Source organism: Elgaria multicarinata, chromosome 3, assembly GCF_023053635.1.
Source record: "Elgaria multicarinata webbii isolate HBS135686 ecotype San Diego chromosome 3, rElgMul1.1.pri, whole genome shotgun sequence".
In the NCBI taxonomy this organism is placed as follows: Eukaryota; Metazoa; Chordata; class Lepidosauria; order Squamata; family Anguidae; genus Elgaria; species Elgaria multicarinata.
In genome coordinates, this window is record NC_086173.1 from 35,716,615 (window position 1) to 35,732,190 (window position 15,576).

At 43.9% G+C, this 15,576-nt stretch overlaps 1 protein-coding gene across 5 annotated transcripts in view; it reads left to right on the forward strand.

The window, feature by feature from the left end:
- RAB11FIP4 (RAB11 family interacting protein 4) overlaps positions 1-15,576 on the forward strand; it is a 211,645-nt gene that overhangs the window by 154,376 nt on the left and 41,693 nt on the right. The window contains exon 1 of one of the 5 annotated variants that reach the window (XM_063119894.1): positions 6,750-6,832. The exons of 1 other annotated variant lie outside the window; for it this stretch is intronic. Coding sequence is in view for 2 of the 4 variants with exons in the window: in XM_063119892.1 (XP_062975962.1) it covers positions 11,440-11,568 (129 nt within the window). In the remaining 2 variants the exon portion in view is untranslated. 3 more of the 5 variants (XM_063119895.1, XM_063119892.1, XM_063119893.1) reach the window with 3 other exon arrangements.

A 15,576-nucleotide genomic window follows, 5' to 3' on the forward strand; every position in this document is an offset into this window, starting at 1 on the left:
GGCACATCTAGTTGGTGCTTTGCTGCTCTCTCTTGATGATTCTGTAGCCTAGGCATGCTTTGTATTGTGTGTTATTTCTTTAAAAAAAGAAAAAGTCTGATTCAGCGTTCCTTATGAAACACTTGAGGTTAAAGCCATGTAAAAATAAACAGCCTCCTACACACACCAACCAAACACACACACACACACACACACACACACACACACACACACTCTCTCTCTCTCTCTCTCTCTTTCTGTGTGGAACACGATCTGACAGACAAGGCATTTATTTTCTTGGGGATCCTGCTTGGCTCACATGTTGTGAACCTAGAGGAGCTGGTTGTTGTAGGCATTGCCACAGATTCATGGATTCCCACATTTCTCTCCCATCCACTCTGAGTGGCTCAGTGGGGATTTTTGAGCCTGAGTCTTCACGGTCTTTAAGACCAACACTTTGCCATGTTCACACATCACAGTAAGCCAAGCATCCTGGCTTCATAAATCAGGATGTGAATGAGTGACATGCACCTGCACACAGCCCCTTTCCCTACTGAACACTATGAAACGGGGTGGGGTGGGGAGCCAGGATTTGGCACTGAAGCATGCCTTCCCATGATATATGATCCTGAACTGTGTTTAAGTGCTTAAATTTGTGTCATTGTGAAGAATCAGATTTTCATAATGTTATTTAATGAAAATGAAGAAGTAAACAGGACTTTATTGAAATCCAAGGAAAATGTATCTTTCAATGTCTACAGCTTAATCGAATTCCTATAACACCCATGCATGATTGATTGAGAGTCACACTTTTTTGTAGATTTCTATCAACAAGATGCCTATAAATTCTTAATTATTGCCTTAAAAGAAATCATACAATTCTGGTGTAGTGTAATAGTACATTCAGTTCATGTATTAAACATTAGTTAGTATATAGCACCTCGGCATCTGTCACTAATAAAACATGTTTTCAGTCAAGCTCTGTCTTATTAAACATTTATTACTTGTACATTTTTGCACACAGCACAATTTATTAGAGAATTTAGCTTTGTTCCAGCAATCATTTTAAATGCATAAACTGACAGGTCTTAAAATAATGCTGGATGATCAAGAATGAATGGAGACATTTCACATTTAAATTATGGGGGGGAAATGTGCCTTTTGTACTTTTTTATTTATGGCATATTTATTTTTTGAAATGGCATTTGCTGCACAATTATTGCTTTTATGGCTGGCCCTAAAAGGCAAAATATTTATTTATTAATAGTCCAGGAGTCCAAAGTTTGCCCTGAGATCTGTATTGTGTAAAGTGTTTTACTGTTATCTCCAATCAACATGGAAGAAGAACTGAACAAAGGTTTCTGGTCTCTGTTATCCCTTGATGCAAAGTTGCACAACATATAAACCTGATTCACATGACATGATAAACCACGGTCGGGTTGTTTCAGGATAACTTGCCATGATGACCAAACCTGGAACGGTTTTTCATCATGGTTTGTTTTCCATGAAAAAAACACCCTGAGAACCCATGGGATGTTGTTGGGTTGTTCAGGGTGGCTTGTTTTCTGGGTGGCTTCTTGTGATGTCCAAACCCAGCAGGGCAACTTCATCATGGGTTGTTAGGAACGGCTAGTGAGCCACCCAGCAAGAGCAGATAAATCCCATGCTGTCCTCATGATCTCTCTAGTGCCGCCACCATCCTTGGAGACCAGTGAAGGGAAGCAAGAAGTATGAAGGGGTGGGTGGGGTGGGGAGCCAAAAGCTGTTGGTGGTTGCAAGAGAAGGAGCTTTTCAGATGTAATTACTTCTGTAGGTGTTTGCTAGCACTGCAAGCCCCAAAGTGGAGGATGAAATTGACAAGGAAATTGACAAGAGGGAGATATTGATATGCTGGACTAAATAGTGACAGTCTTGCACTCCTGCACATTTGTACAAGACCCCAGATAATTTTGACTGAGGATTGACAGGTAAACAAGCTACTGGAAGCTATGAAGTGCCTGATCATCTGTTGGGACTAACAAGAAATCCATCAACCCACTGTTGCTTAATCTCTGGGTGGTATAGCATGATGTGCAATCTTTCCCATAGATTCACACTGATTTTCCTATGGCTTGAGGCCCATATGGAGAATGTCAGCTTTTCAAATATATTTAAACAACTTTAATTTCTCAGGCTTGTAATTGCAAATTACAATGGCCAAAGTTTTCTGCAGCCTTGTAAAATAATTAGTCAAAGGACTGTCATATGCTTCCTACATTTAGCCAAGAAACATAGTGTTTTGTTTTTAAAGTTTGAGCTTTAAACTTTTTGCAGTTTCAAAAGTTTCTCCATGTCTGCACTGCTCAAGCGTCAATTTAAAACAAAAATGAGAAAAATTGGTGAGGTAGAACTTGAGTAATCATCCTTACAGTACCGTATTCTTATATAGATTTATTTCTAATGAGTTGTCCAAAACAGTAACAGTTACAGTCAAAAATATTAAACAGAATAAAATCCAAAAATTTAAATTACCACCAAACACACGCACAGAGAGAGAGAGAGAGGTGTTTGCACAATCAAACAGCCCACTGTGACTTATTTAAAGCAAAGTAGTATCAGGCCAGAAAAGATATACTAAAAGCCATGCACCATCACCCTAAGCATGCTTATTTAGAAGTAAGTGTCACTCATATTAATGGGACTTACTTGCAACTAAGGGTAGTATCCAGTGTGACTCAAGGGCAGTAGTAAATTACATTGTACTGGAACAAGGGACCTCTCGCACAATACCAATAGCATTGCCTGGTGTGATGGGATTCCCCAGAAAACCTGTTGAACCAGCTAAGTCTTCTGGTATTGAGCTAGAGGTCAATGGCTTCACTTGCTGGAAACAAAAGTCCTACTGAGGGCCTTGCTAGATGAGGCCTTTGTGCGCTGTGAGGCCCGGTTTCCCTGCTGTGCATCCAGATGACACACAGGGGAATCCAGGGTCAGGCCGCACTGAAGCCTCCCCTAACACGCCATAAGCGAAGTCGCTTATGGCGTGCCTTTTCCACAGCCCCGGCCTCAGGCCGGGGCTGCGGAACGTCTAGCAAGGTCCATGGCTTTTTGCGGCTACTCGCTTACTCACGAGTAGCCGGGGAAAGCCACGGACTGGGCACAGTGCTCATATGAGCGCTGTGCCCATCAGGCCGGGGGGATCCCGGGGGGGGGGAGATGGGGGGGAAGGCCAGACCGGCAGGAGAGGGGGATGGCGGAGGGCAACACGGGACGGGGAGGGATGGCGGAGGGTGACACGGGAGGGGGAGGGATGGCAGAGGGTGACACAGGGGACGGGGACGGGGAGGGAGGGCGGGGAAAGAGTGGGCAGGGGCAGGGGGCTTAATTTAAAAAAGAGTGGGGGGCTTAATTAAAAAAAAACCCACCTACCTTCTCCGGAGTCTTCGGGGCGCACGTGGCCCCTTTAACAACAACAACAACAAAATGGCCGCCGCTGCAGGGCTTCCGCAGTCCCTGCGCATCGTGCGTCTAGGAGGCAGGGCGACGCGTGCTAAAGTTAGCGCGCCGTCGCCCCACCTCCCTGCCGGCTTATCCGGCTGGGTCTAGCAAGGCCCTGAGTCCTTCTTACTACCTCCACTCTCTGAACAAAATATGACCTTCCACACGAATCACTGTCTTAACCACACCTGTCCACTGTCTTAACCACACCTGTCGAGGCTGGAGTGCCAATAGAAGCATATTTTAGGTAGCTGAACATGTACCTTACCAGATATCATTCTTGCTATCCAGCACATTCTTGTTTCGCTCATTTTTTACCCCCACCTTTGCCTCCACCTTTGCCTTCAGGGAATGCATTTTAGTAAGTCCATTCAAAATTGAATGGCTTGATTCAGGCTTGCCATTCCTGTGCCTTTCTCCCATCTTTGCTGAAGCTGGGGATGAAGATACCTGGATTATTGGCCATGTCTCAAAATGGAGTCAGCACTGTTCACTCAAGAGTGCTACCTTGTAACAAGAATCTTCATAGTTGCCTTTTGGCCTTAACCCCAGAAGGATTTTGGAGCCAGAATTAGTAACTACCATAGACCGGCGCCACATAAATTGTACTGTGCCAATACAACTATTCTTGCAGCTTTCTCTTTTATCTCATCAAGTTAAAAGAAAGTAGGAATAGGATGGCTGTGCCTTATAAGTTCATCACAGCACTATGGCAACTGCACCTCAATGCACATGCACAGTCACTTTTTCCTGCCTTGAAAACCTGAATGAGCAATGCCTTTGAAAATGTTTTGGCATACTAAATATCAAGAAAAAAGCAAATTAAAAAAAGACCAAACCAAGTCTTCCTCTATTCTTCCATATACCAGAGTTTCTCAAAGGTTGACTGAAGCATCCTACATTAAAGATAGGCATAAAGCAATTGTAAAATTTGTGCAACATGTTCCTTCAGCTATAGCTTGGCATTTTCCACATCTTTTTCCAGGAGCACTGTTGAAATCTACAGCCACCTAACTTTTCAACTTATTCCTGACTGGTTTTGACATGGTCATCACCACAAGGTGACTGTAGTAGGGGAACATGCTTCTGCAGTAGTTAGATTCTCTTTCAAATGTCATTCTCATTTCTTTACTTTTGCCCTTCTTTGCTAGAGTATATTTGCATGTAATAGTTTGCACAACAAAACGCCAACATTTGCAAGAGCTTACCAAAAAAGGAAGTTACTGAAAACCATTTCTGAAAGCAGAAGCATAGTAATGTGACAGCAGTTGTCATGAATGGCTGCATACCAAAGTCAAGGCTGTTTTTTCTGCCCCAGTCCATGTTGGGAGATGCACCTGGGACTTGTTCCTACAATGGGCAGGTGATGTGGAGGAAGAGGTTGAGATAGGGATTTCAATTTGAACACACACCCATGATGGATGGCAAATGCCCATACTTGGTAAAACAAAACAAAAAACATGGCTGACTCACTTTCAGAAGAAATAAACTGTAAGACTGGTTTATTTCAGAAGAAATAAATTGGAAAACACTGTCACAGAGAAAGGTAATCTGTACTGAGAAATGCAAGCATACACTTGCACCAAATCAGTTGCACATCACATGGTGTGATAAGCATCTTTAATATGGTCCCTTTTAGTAAAACCGTGTACTTTATTCACCACATATTTGGACTTCAAAGCTCAAGAGATCCGTGGGGAAAAGTTGCATTGGTTTTAGCAGAACTTATTCCAAACTAAATGTGCAGGAACCACCGCTACAATTTCTTCCTTCTTTTGCTTATTATGCTGATTCACATGAAATGCATGCATCTACATAGAAATCCTCCTTCTCCCAGGGTATCCTGCAGAGAATGTGTTGAAATAAAAGAAAGAGTAAATGTCACTTTACTGTACTCATGAAGGAATCTTTCTTTGATCTTACACTCTCACATATACAGGCATGCAGGTAAGGCTGGGAAAGACCCCTGTCTGAATCCCTGGGGAGTTGATGCCAGTCAGTCACTGTACAGGGCAGACTTCATCTTTAGCCATCTTGGCGAGGAATGATGGGGGGATGTATGGTCCAGCACATTTGGGGGCACCAGGCTGGGGAAGGCTGGTAGAGGTTTCTGAGCCTAACTCAGAGTAAGGCAGCTTCTTATGATCCTAAGTCAAATATGTCTAGGATTGTGCTTTAGTGGCAGTCCTATGCAGGTTTCTTAAGGAGTTAGCAGTCCCATTGAACTCAACAAGTAAAGTACCCATGCTGGCCATAAAGGGGGGGATCTAAAATCCATATTAGCATAACCTTTATTCAGTCAATCAAAAGTTCACAAAAATGTGCAAGCTTTTGAAATCCCCAGCTCTCTTCATCAGGCAAAATTGTTATATAAAGCAGGCTTGGGTCTCAAGATTGTGGTCATGCGGACACCATGGCTTCATTAAGCAAGGCAATCAGTTTTCTCCCCTCCCTTCCCCCCTCCCCGTCTTTTTGAAGCATCTTCCCTGATGTAGAGATCTCGAAAGCTTGGGCATTTTTTCTGATCATTGTGGTTGGCCCAATCAAGTTATCACACTAATATGGCCATTGAACTCTGTTTAACTTACTCCTGTGGAAACGTTTAGGACTGAGCTACATAAAAGGCTTCGGGGAGTATGCCTGCCTTTTGGCGCAGGGACTTCTACAGCCACCTGCTGCTCGGAATTTCCCTTCATCCATCGCAAGAGAATGTCGGACGGGCTGAATGTTAGAGCAGAGTTATACGGAAACGTGTAAACAACATTACTCGGGACTCCCGAAGCGGTTTCTAACAGCGCGATCAGTAGGTCTTCCTTGCGACCAACTGGGTTTACTCCCGAAGTCAATGCGTGCGGGAACTGCCGCCTGAAAGACGACGCTTCCATTTTTGCCGGTGTCTCTAGCGAAGGACGCCGGGGCTGCGTTTTGCAGCGAGCCGTGCGCTATGCGCCACAACCTTCTGGATTTCTCTGGACCGCTTCCCTGCTGGAGCGCACGGTACGCAGGGCCGCCTTGACCTCTTTGGAAGTGATTACCTCTCGCCTCCTGGCCCCTCCCCCTTTTGGAATCTTCGTCCACCCCGCCATTGTGATCTCATCGAACGGATACAATGAGGCGCTTAGCAACAGCCTGCGGGGGCGTGGCTTTGGCGCAACTGCCAACTGTTGCCTAAGGTGCCGGGGGTGGGAGGAGGAGGAGGAGGAGGAGGAGGGGGGCTGGTTCATGAGCGTGGGGTGAGAGAGCGCCACGGAAGGAGGAGGTGGCGGCGGCGGAGGAGGCAGGTTTCTCTTGCTCTCCGGAGCGACGGCTGCGGCTCCTTCCTTTTCGGAGGCTGCGGAGGTGGGGGAGAGGAGGCATCGCCTCGCCACGGAGCCAGGTAAGAAAGGGATGGAGAGCAAACGCAGAAAGGGAGGCGGATGGAATGAATGAATGGATGGATGGATGAATGAATGAATGAATGGGGGGGATGAAAGAGGCGGAGTTATGGATGGAAGAAAGAAAGAAAGAGTCATGAGAAGGAAAGAGTAAAACCCCGCATTAGAGTAAAACCCGTGTGGAAGTTTTGGGGCTTCCAGGGAGTTGGGTTCTTTGTGTGGTTGCAACAACGCCCCCTACACAATTTGGGTCTTGTTTGGGCTGGACGGCGGTTCCCAACTACCTGTCTCTGCCTTCTGTCATTCGCTTTCTCTCCCCCCTCCCACCGCCACTGTCGCACAAGCTCCTCGCTGCTGCTCCCCCTACCTCCACCACCACGACCACCCCGCGCTTGTCCCACTTCTTTTGATTGAGGCAGAAGTGGTGAGAGATGGTGGCACGGCTCCCCACCCCCTTCGTATCTCGAGATGCCATCAGAGCAACATTCTAGAAGGAGAAGGGGGGATCTTCTTTGTTAAAGCAGGCTAGTTTTTAGACTCCGGGGTGGGGGGTAGCCGTCCACTGCTGCAGCGGCAGCCACGTCCGAGTAGATTATGCGTAATTCCTACAGATTTTACTTTGGGGGTGTTGTTGTTTTTTATTCTTAGTTGGTGGGACAGCTGGCTTTGGAGGAAGGTACAGCGTGGGTGGGCGAGAGCGGGGCAGGAAGGGCGCCTGATCCCATGACCTTTCCAGGTTGCTCTTGCAGTGTGTTGAGATCCTGTTGTTCCGAGTCTTTGGGAAGGACGAAGGCATCCAGGCAACACGGGGCTGCCATTTGCTTAGCTTCGTTAGTTTGGTGCATAATGTTCTCCACCCCCACCCCCTGCATTCCGGGCGGACGTGAAAGTGGGGAGTCATAACTAGGCAAGCGATGTAAATATGAAATAGCTCTGTACATGATGGCTTTGAAATTGATCCTGACAAGAAAATCTATATCAGGGCAAGAGGCTAGATAACTGAATTATTATGAAGGACTGGGATAAACGCTCTTGACTATGCCTTCTTTCTTTCTGCCCTCTGTGTGTGGCGGAATTCACATCTGGAATTTGATAGACCACAAACTAGAGATTGTTGGACTTGGCCAAAGACAACATTTCATGCCAGCCCATGCTTGCTTGAAGGAAGCTCTCCTTAAAGTCATCTGTTTTGGGATTCTAAGAAATCCAACCCATGTCCACAGTATGTGGACATGAAGACGGGCAGGGGGTGCCATAGCTTGCTGCCGCGTCTAGTCATGTTTGTCCTAACTGTTCTGTAGTGGATCTGATGAAGTAGTTTTCTAATCAGTCTTTCAAGACTGAGACTGAGACATACTTGCATTTTTAGAGGTAATCTAGAAGTGTTTCCAGAGTGTTCTCTAACATATTTATGTGAGACAGGATTTCATGGTCAGTCATTTCTAGAGCAGTATACATAATGCTCTATAAACTCCCGTTTCTTACCGCAGCTCTGTGAAGTAGGTTAGGTCACTGCACTCAGGGGCTTCCTGGTTCAGCAGGATTATAAACCTGGGTCTCCGAACCAAACACTAGTTGTGCCCCATAGCGCCCTCCCGCTTTTTGGATGGTTCAGTGCCCTTACAGCTTAGTAGGGGTGTTCGTAGTCCATCACTCCTCTGAATAAGAAAACTCTTGATTTCTGTAATGTATGAACAATGCAGGAAACTGCATGACAGCTAAGGTGGATTGAAGAATAGTATACAAACAAGCAGTGTGTGTGATTTTATTTGCTATGCTTATTGGCAGGGCATGAGTTTCTGCAAACTCCAGACTAGTGGTACAGCCAAATACAACTTGTATATTTAAATACAAATTGTACCATTAGGCCTGCATTTTGCAGTTGTGGCACGAACATATTTCAGAAGGCAGGTTTTCCCTGGCACTCAATATGTTTCCATGTCAGGTTTTCACTCGTAGGAGCCAGATTTGACTGTCTGGTCTGTTTGTGATCCACCTTTTGAGACTACTCAAAGAATGGTAATGAATTACCATTTAATATTCAGGCTCTTGAGTGATAGGAACCGTCTGCTTCTTAGCAAGTCCTAAGATACTGTCATAATAAGTTGGTCCAGTGATTCCGAGCCCAATTCAAGGTGCTGGTTTTGACCTATAAAGTCTTACACGGCTTGGGACCACAATACCTGACGGAACACCTCTCCCGACGTGAATATACCCGGTCACTACATTCAACATCTAAGGTCCTCCTCCGGGTGCCTACTCCGAGAGAGGCTCGGAGTGTGGCAACGAGGGATAGGGCCTTTTCAGTGGTGGCCCCCAGACTGTGGAATGATCTCCCTGATGAGGCTCGCCTAGCACCAACACTGCTATCTTTCCGGCGCCAGGTTAAGACTTTTCTCTTTGCCCAGGCATATGGCGGCACATCCTAATTACCCACATGTTTAGTTTTTAATCGGTTTTTAATGCTTTATGTGTGTATGTTCTGTGTTTTAGAGTTTTAAATTTTGTATACTTGTTTTTCCCTCAATTTTAGAATTTCTGTAAACCGCCCAGAGAGCCCTGGCTATGGGAGCAGTATATAAGTGTAATAAATAAATAAATAATACTGCTGGCTGGGTATATTTAGTCAAACTTACTGTATGCCAAACTGTACCAGCACCCAAAAACATTGGAAGGCTTGTCTTCTCTCTACTGCATCTTCTGCTGACAAAGATGGATCTGGGTCAGTTCTGGGAAATGCAGCCTTCAAATGGAGCTAGCTTAGTATACATGGTGTAGATTAGTTTGGCACCAATCTGTAGTTTTCCAACCGGGTTTCACCATGCCCCTGGAGTTCATGGGAAGCTCATTAGGAGTTCCTTGATGAAGAGATCAGTAATGGCAGGCAAGATTCCCTGAAGAAATGGATTTTCCTCCCAGTATGGATCTTTCTTTGCAATGTTCTGTCACAAGGGATTGTTGGGTATGTCCTGAGGAATCTCTATCCATGATTGATGACAATGAAAGCAAGGCAGGCAGGCAAAGGTAACATTAGACTCCTTCGCCATTTGAGCCAACCTTCCCCAACCTGGTGACTGCCAGCTGTTTTAGACTACATCTCCCATAGTCCCACCTATCATGGCCAATTGTTGGGCATGATGGGAGCTGTAGTCCAGTACCAGATTAGGGAAGTGTGAGCTAGACTGTCCACTCCTCTCACCTGCTGGGTCATCTACCACCAACTGCCCTGTGGTAATTTGGTGCCAGCTTCTTCTCCAGTGAGGTTGGTTACTTTGCTTTGCAAGTGTAGTTCTTTGTGTATTTTACTAATGTTGTAAGCTGATTTGAAGACTCTAGTAAAAGAGAGAGAGAGAGAGAGAGAGAGAGAAATCTACTAATAAATCAGTGGGGCCTAACAAAACTGACCTAACGCATTCTGGCCAGGTCTGTTAGGCTTTATTTATTTATTAGTAAATTGTGCACTCTAGAACAATACCCCAGTTCCCAGAATCCTCTGTGATGTGCAGGAATTCCTTGGCAGACAAGCTAATGGGAGGCAAGCTCCCCAAAAGGAGGAGAACTGGAAATCGATGACGTTGATGGGTAAAAGTTATTCATTTCTGCCCTGATGTGTTGGGCTCTTCCTGTCTTCGTAGATGTGAGAACTTAACCCTGTACTCCATCCATGTCTGGCTCAGCTTCCTGTTGTGGTATTCATGCACATGAAATGTACTGTGAACTGAGAGTTGGAATGAGAAGCTTTGTTCCCCTACCTTCCTCTCTCTCTCTCTCTCTCTCTAGTGGAAAGATCACATTTCATGAGAGGCTGTTTGTTTATGCAAAGACAGAACAAGACTGGGTACATTTGCAAAGCGGACTTGTAGTACTTTGCCTTGAAAAGCTTAGTAGACAGGATTGATTTGCTTTTGCCATTGTTGCTTGTATTTGGGGCTTGGAAAACAACTGCCACTCACCCATCTACTCTCGGTCATATTGGCAGGTGATTATGACAAGTTTTTGCCTTCCTTAGTGACATCTAACATTGATTTAACCATTTAGATAGGTTTGGCTGGAGTGTGTTCTCTGTTCCAGAGTTGGGTGGGAGACAATGGATTTAGTCTTGGCTAGTGGGCGATGTTCAAGACAGCTGCCAGCAGCATGAGTCATGAAAATGCTTGTATATTTTTTCCTTTTATGTGCAAAGACTTGATTCTTTCCATCCCCATGCTTACCTGGCTAAGACCTGTGGCTGTCCAACAAGAAGAACACTTGTTAGGAATGAAATGGAAGTGTTGGGGGGGGTCATATGCCTCATGAGTGTGTTGACCTGCTTTCACTTTGTGAGGGAAAACACCCTTTGAGCCAGGTCACGTGACCTACAGAAATAACGCAGGAACCAGATCTAAAGCAGGGAGGACCAAAATACTAGAATCCATTTGTGGTGGGTAGATTATGGGTGTGAAGACTTCAGGCTTGCAGGAACTACTTTGTTTTTGTTTGTTTTAACTAGAATCTTGAGATCCAACAATCAGACTTTGTGCATATGCTTTGAACTACAGTCTTTAAGGGACCAGAAGAATCTTTGTTTTTACTGCAACAGACTAACCTGGCTACCCCTCTAGAATTCAAAATGTTTATCTTTCTTTTGAGCACCAGAACTGAACAGAGTTCATGGTCCTTTTCCACAAAAATCCACTCCTTGTTACCCCAAGTTTTCTTCATTTTGGCAGTAAAATTTGGGGTGGCTGGCCTGATGGTGGTGAGTCATTTATTTGCTGCTAATGTCAACCAGTTGGGAGCCAGAAACCCTTGGAAATCTACTGCAGGTCAGAACTGTTGTTTTTAAATGGATACTGTTGTTTTTATACTGTTGTTTTGATGGTTTTGATGGTTTTAAATTTTGTATATTTTTAATGTTTACTGTTTTTAACTTTTGTAAACTGCCCAGAGAGCTTCAGCTATGGGGCAGTATATAAATGTAATAAATAAATAAATAAATAAATAAATAAATAAAATTATCAGTATATCCAGACTTACCTTCTGCCCACCGCTGAAACAAGCCTTAAGATAGCAATGAACCTGAAGTTCTCCACCCTGTTTCTCAAGATATCTCCAGTATAATGCACTTTGATCCTCCTGCTCTCTGCTGATGTCCCATTATAGCCTGCAAAATTTAGTGGGATCTAGTATGGACACAGTGCAACAGACTGTACAGCCTTTTGAATGTTTTCTGCATCAGAACAAGTTCCTCCTAGTTCAGCATTCTCAGACACTGGCCAGCCAAATGCTGTGGGGAAGCCCATAAGCAAGTCATAACGGTGGCTATCCCCTGAAGTTCATTGTTTCTTCCATTGCAATTGGGCTCATATGGGAATAGGCAGTATCTTGAGGTACGTTGGTACAATGGTGCTAAACCATAAAGAAAAGAAAAGACCAGCAACTTGAATTGGGTCCAGAAACTGATCAGTAAACAGTGGAATTGTCATGGAAAATGTTCCCATCTCTCAGCCTCTACCAAGATTGGGGCATCATTGTTCTAGTACAGCTTTTCCCACCATGGTACCTTCCCAGATCTTTGGGACTTCATCTCCTATCTGCCCCAGCCAGCATGGCCAATGGTCAGGGTTGATGGGAGGGTACTGCATGTGGGAAGGTTGTAATCTAGTAAGACACACCCCTACATTCAGTGCTGGTTGCCGTGTTCCGATAATGCCTGGATGCTGCACCAAGTTCCAAAACAGATTACATAAAGCCCAGAGATTTGACTTGTTCCTTAGTCAGTCGGCCAGTCAAGCTAATTATTAACACCAGGTCAGACCTGTGCGGTCAGCTGAGTTGCAGATATTTCTCTGGTTGTAGCAGCATTTCCCCTTTTGTGATTCCTGCTGGATATAGCGACTCTAAGGCCTTGAAAAAAACTATGCTTTTTCTTGAAAAAAATGTGCAACACAGCTCACATTAGATCAGCTGGAGGCAGCCAAATTTATTTAATTGTGTGCCTGCCCCCATTCTGGCAGGGGTGGGGCCTAATTCTTAATGTTTAAAAGAGGCACAGGCTGGGGGAAGGGAGCTAAGCCTTTCCACTTCCATAGTTCCAAGTGCTTGTCAGCCGGCCCATCTTATTTCTAGTAGTGGATCCAGGCTTGGAGAAATAAGGAGTTTGAGCAGTGGTTCACAGAGAAGGATCAGCTTCCTTCACCCATATGCCCCCTTTGATGTTTAAATCACACTCCCCACCCCACTTTACATGCGAATGGGATAGTCATGTCATTTAGCAAATATGGCACCTGCCATTGCATCAAGTTTAGCCCTAAGATACAGCTCCATTGAAGATTCGCAGGTACCTGAACTACAGATCTCTGGGAGAAACATGGTAGATCTGCATCTCAGGAAACACAAAAATAGCATTTGAGCAAGGAAATTTCCAGAAAAAATCTTAAAGATCTTAAAAGAAAAGAGTCTTTATTTCTTGTGGTAATGTTGCTTTATTGCTTTGTTGATACTAGAAAAAAAAAAGTTAATTTACAAACTGAAGACTGGTTTAGACATAATGCTTAACTATGGTTAGCTTCAGCCATGATTTGTTTCCTCATAGTTTGACTCTAAACATGTCTACTTAGGAGTAAGGCCCACTGTGTTCAATGAGACTTACAGGTGAATGCATATAGGACTGCAGCCTTAATCCTGGTTAGGATCCCAAGCATACAGTTCAATCATAGTTTTCTTACTGAGCTAACCTGCTGTCTAGAAGGAGTTTATACAGAGGTACTAGTAAGGCCTGCATGTAACCTTCCCAAGAAGGGGCTGGCGAAGCAGAGAAACTCCCTTAACCATGGCTTGGTCAAATCATGATTTTGTATCCTGGTTTGTAGCTAATCATTGACCACGACTTAGGTATTCTAATGTAACATTTGAGTGCAGTTAAATAAAACAAACCATGATTAAGTGTTATGGGTGAAATTCAATGTCACACTAGCAGAAGTCTGAAAGTGCAGTGGGATTTTCACCTGCTCTTTTCCCCTCTGCAGCATTTCATGCAACCCAAAAATGTGCTCCAAAGCAGATTTTGAGTGTGTACGGGACGCTGAGGTAGGGGGAGAGAAGTTGTGCGCCCCCCTTCCTGGTTCCACTGATAGAAGTGCTTCTGTCTGTGGAATGACACCATTAGAATACAAACTTACCTGTCTGCATAGGGTCAGAAGGGCCTTTGCAGCTTCCTGGCGCATATCCACCATGTGTTCCCAACACATGTCATGATGCCTGATTCCTACAAAAAGCATGAATCAAGTTTCAGAGAGGCCTCTTGTATGACCAGTGTAGGCTGGCAAACAGATAATGGATGGTTTTAACTTGCTTAGGACAGTAACAGTGGTCATTGGGAATTTTTTGCATGGGCTTTTTTCGTGCCTTAAATAGTGGTGTAAAATTTCTGGAAATTTTGAAGCCATGGAAAAATGTTTTTTTGGGGGGGGGGGGGTGGAATGGACATTTTTGGAAAAATTGGGGGGGAATGCAATATTAGCACTTTTTAGAGATTGAAAGTCACTTTGTTACTTTAGGAACATAAAATGTAATTATGTACAAGTTGGTTTGGCATAAAATTATCACATTTGGTATATTAAAAGTACAGTGAATTCAAACAATTATTACAAATTGAATTTACTTCTTTCAATTTTTACTTTTTTTAGTAAATGGAGCTACAAACTCCTAAACTGCAAGGAAGTGCCCCCTAGAGGCAAAAATGCATCTTGCTCTTGCATTTGAGAGTTGTAGTCTCAGTTTGCAACCTAGGACTTGCTTGTCCTTGGTGCACAGAAATAGTAATAATCTGATACTGCACATAGTTTTTTAGAAATCATTTGGAGAAGTACATATATGAACACCTTGTCTTAAACATTTTATTCATCATGCTAAAATAATTCCATAATCCATTTTCTTCATTTTTTTTCAATTTTTCAGGGGAAAAACAAAACAAAAAAGGCTTAAGAAAAAAACAACCGGGATGAGGGGACACACACTCACATTTCCCCCCCCCCTGAATTTTCCCAATTTTTTTCCGGGCCTTCACATCTTTAGCCTTAAACTGGTCAAGGTATCACTTTATGATTAGTTTGTTGTCTCTATAATGGCGCAACCAGAGAGCATGTTTCCTTACCTGCTATAATGTTCCTGGTTTTGTGTAATGTATTCTTTATATCTTTATTTTAGAATCCAAGACAAAATAGAATATTATTATTTCAAACAGTGACTGGAATGTGCAATAATGTTAAATTGCCCATTCAATTATTCATTCTGCTAACGAGCAACTAATTTAACTGGTGGAATTGATTCCTTCCCCCACTCTTCTCCCCCACCCCATTTTCTGAATTAGAATTTGTAAGGCCTGACTTCTGATGGAATATTGACACAGTGACATAATTTGCCATGGGTCATTACTGAGCTAAGTGTGATCTAAACATTATTCTGTCCAAACATTGACCCATGTTTGGCTGTCTGGCTGTTTTGGAATTTGGAAATGCAGTCAGTGTTGTGAAAAGCATAATCTTGTTTCTCCTAGCATTCAGGGAAGCCTCTGGCTCTAATTGTTCTCCCTGCAGTAGAGTACAGGGCAGCTGAAGTTCTTAAATGTCAGAGCTGCTTGTGGAAATCTTCCTGTGTCTGAGAGCTGCAAGACCAAAATTAAGGGGGTCTCTTTAAACACACACACACACACACACCACAACAATAACTAAGGCTGCAATCCCATACTCGTTGTTTGGGAATAATC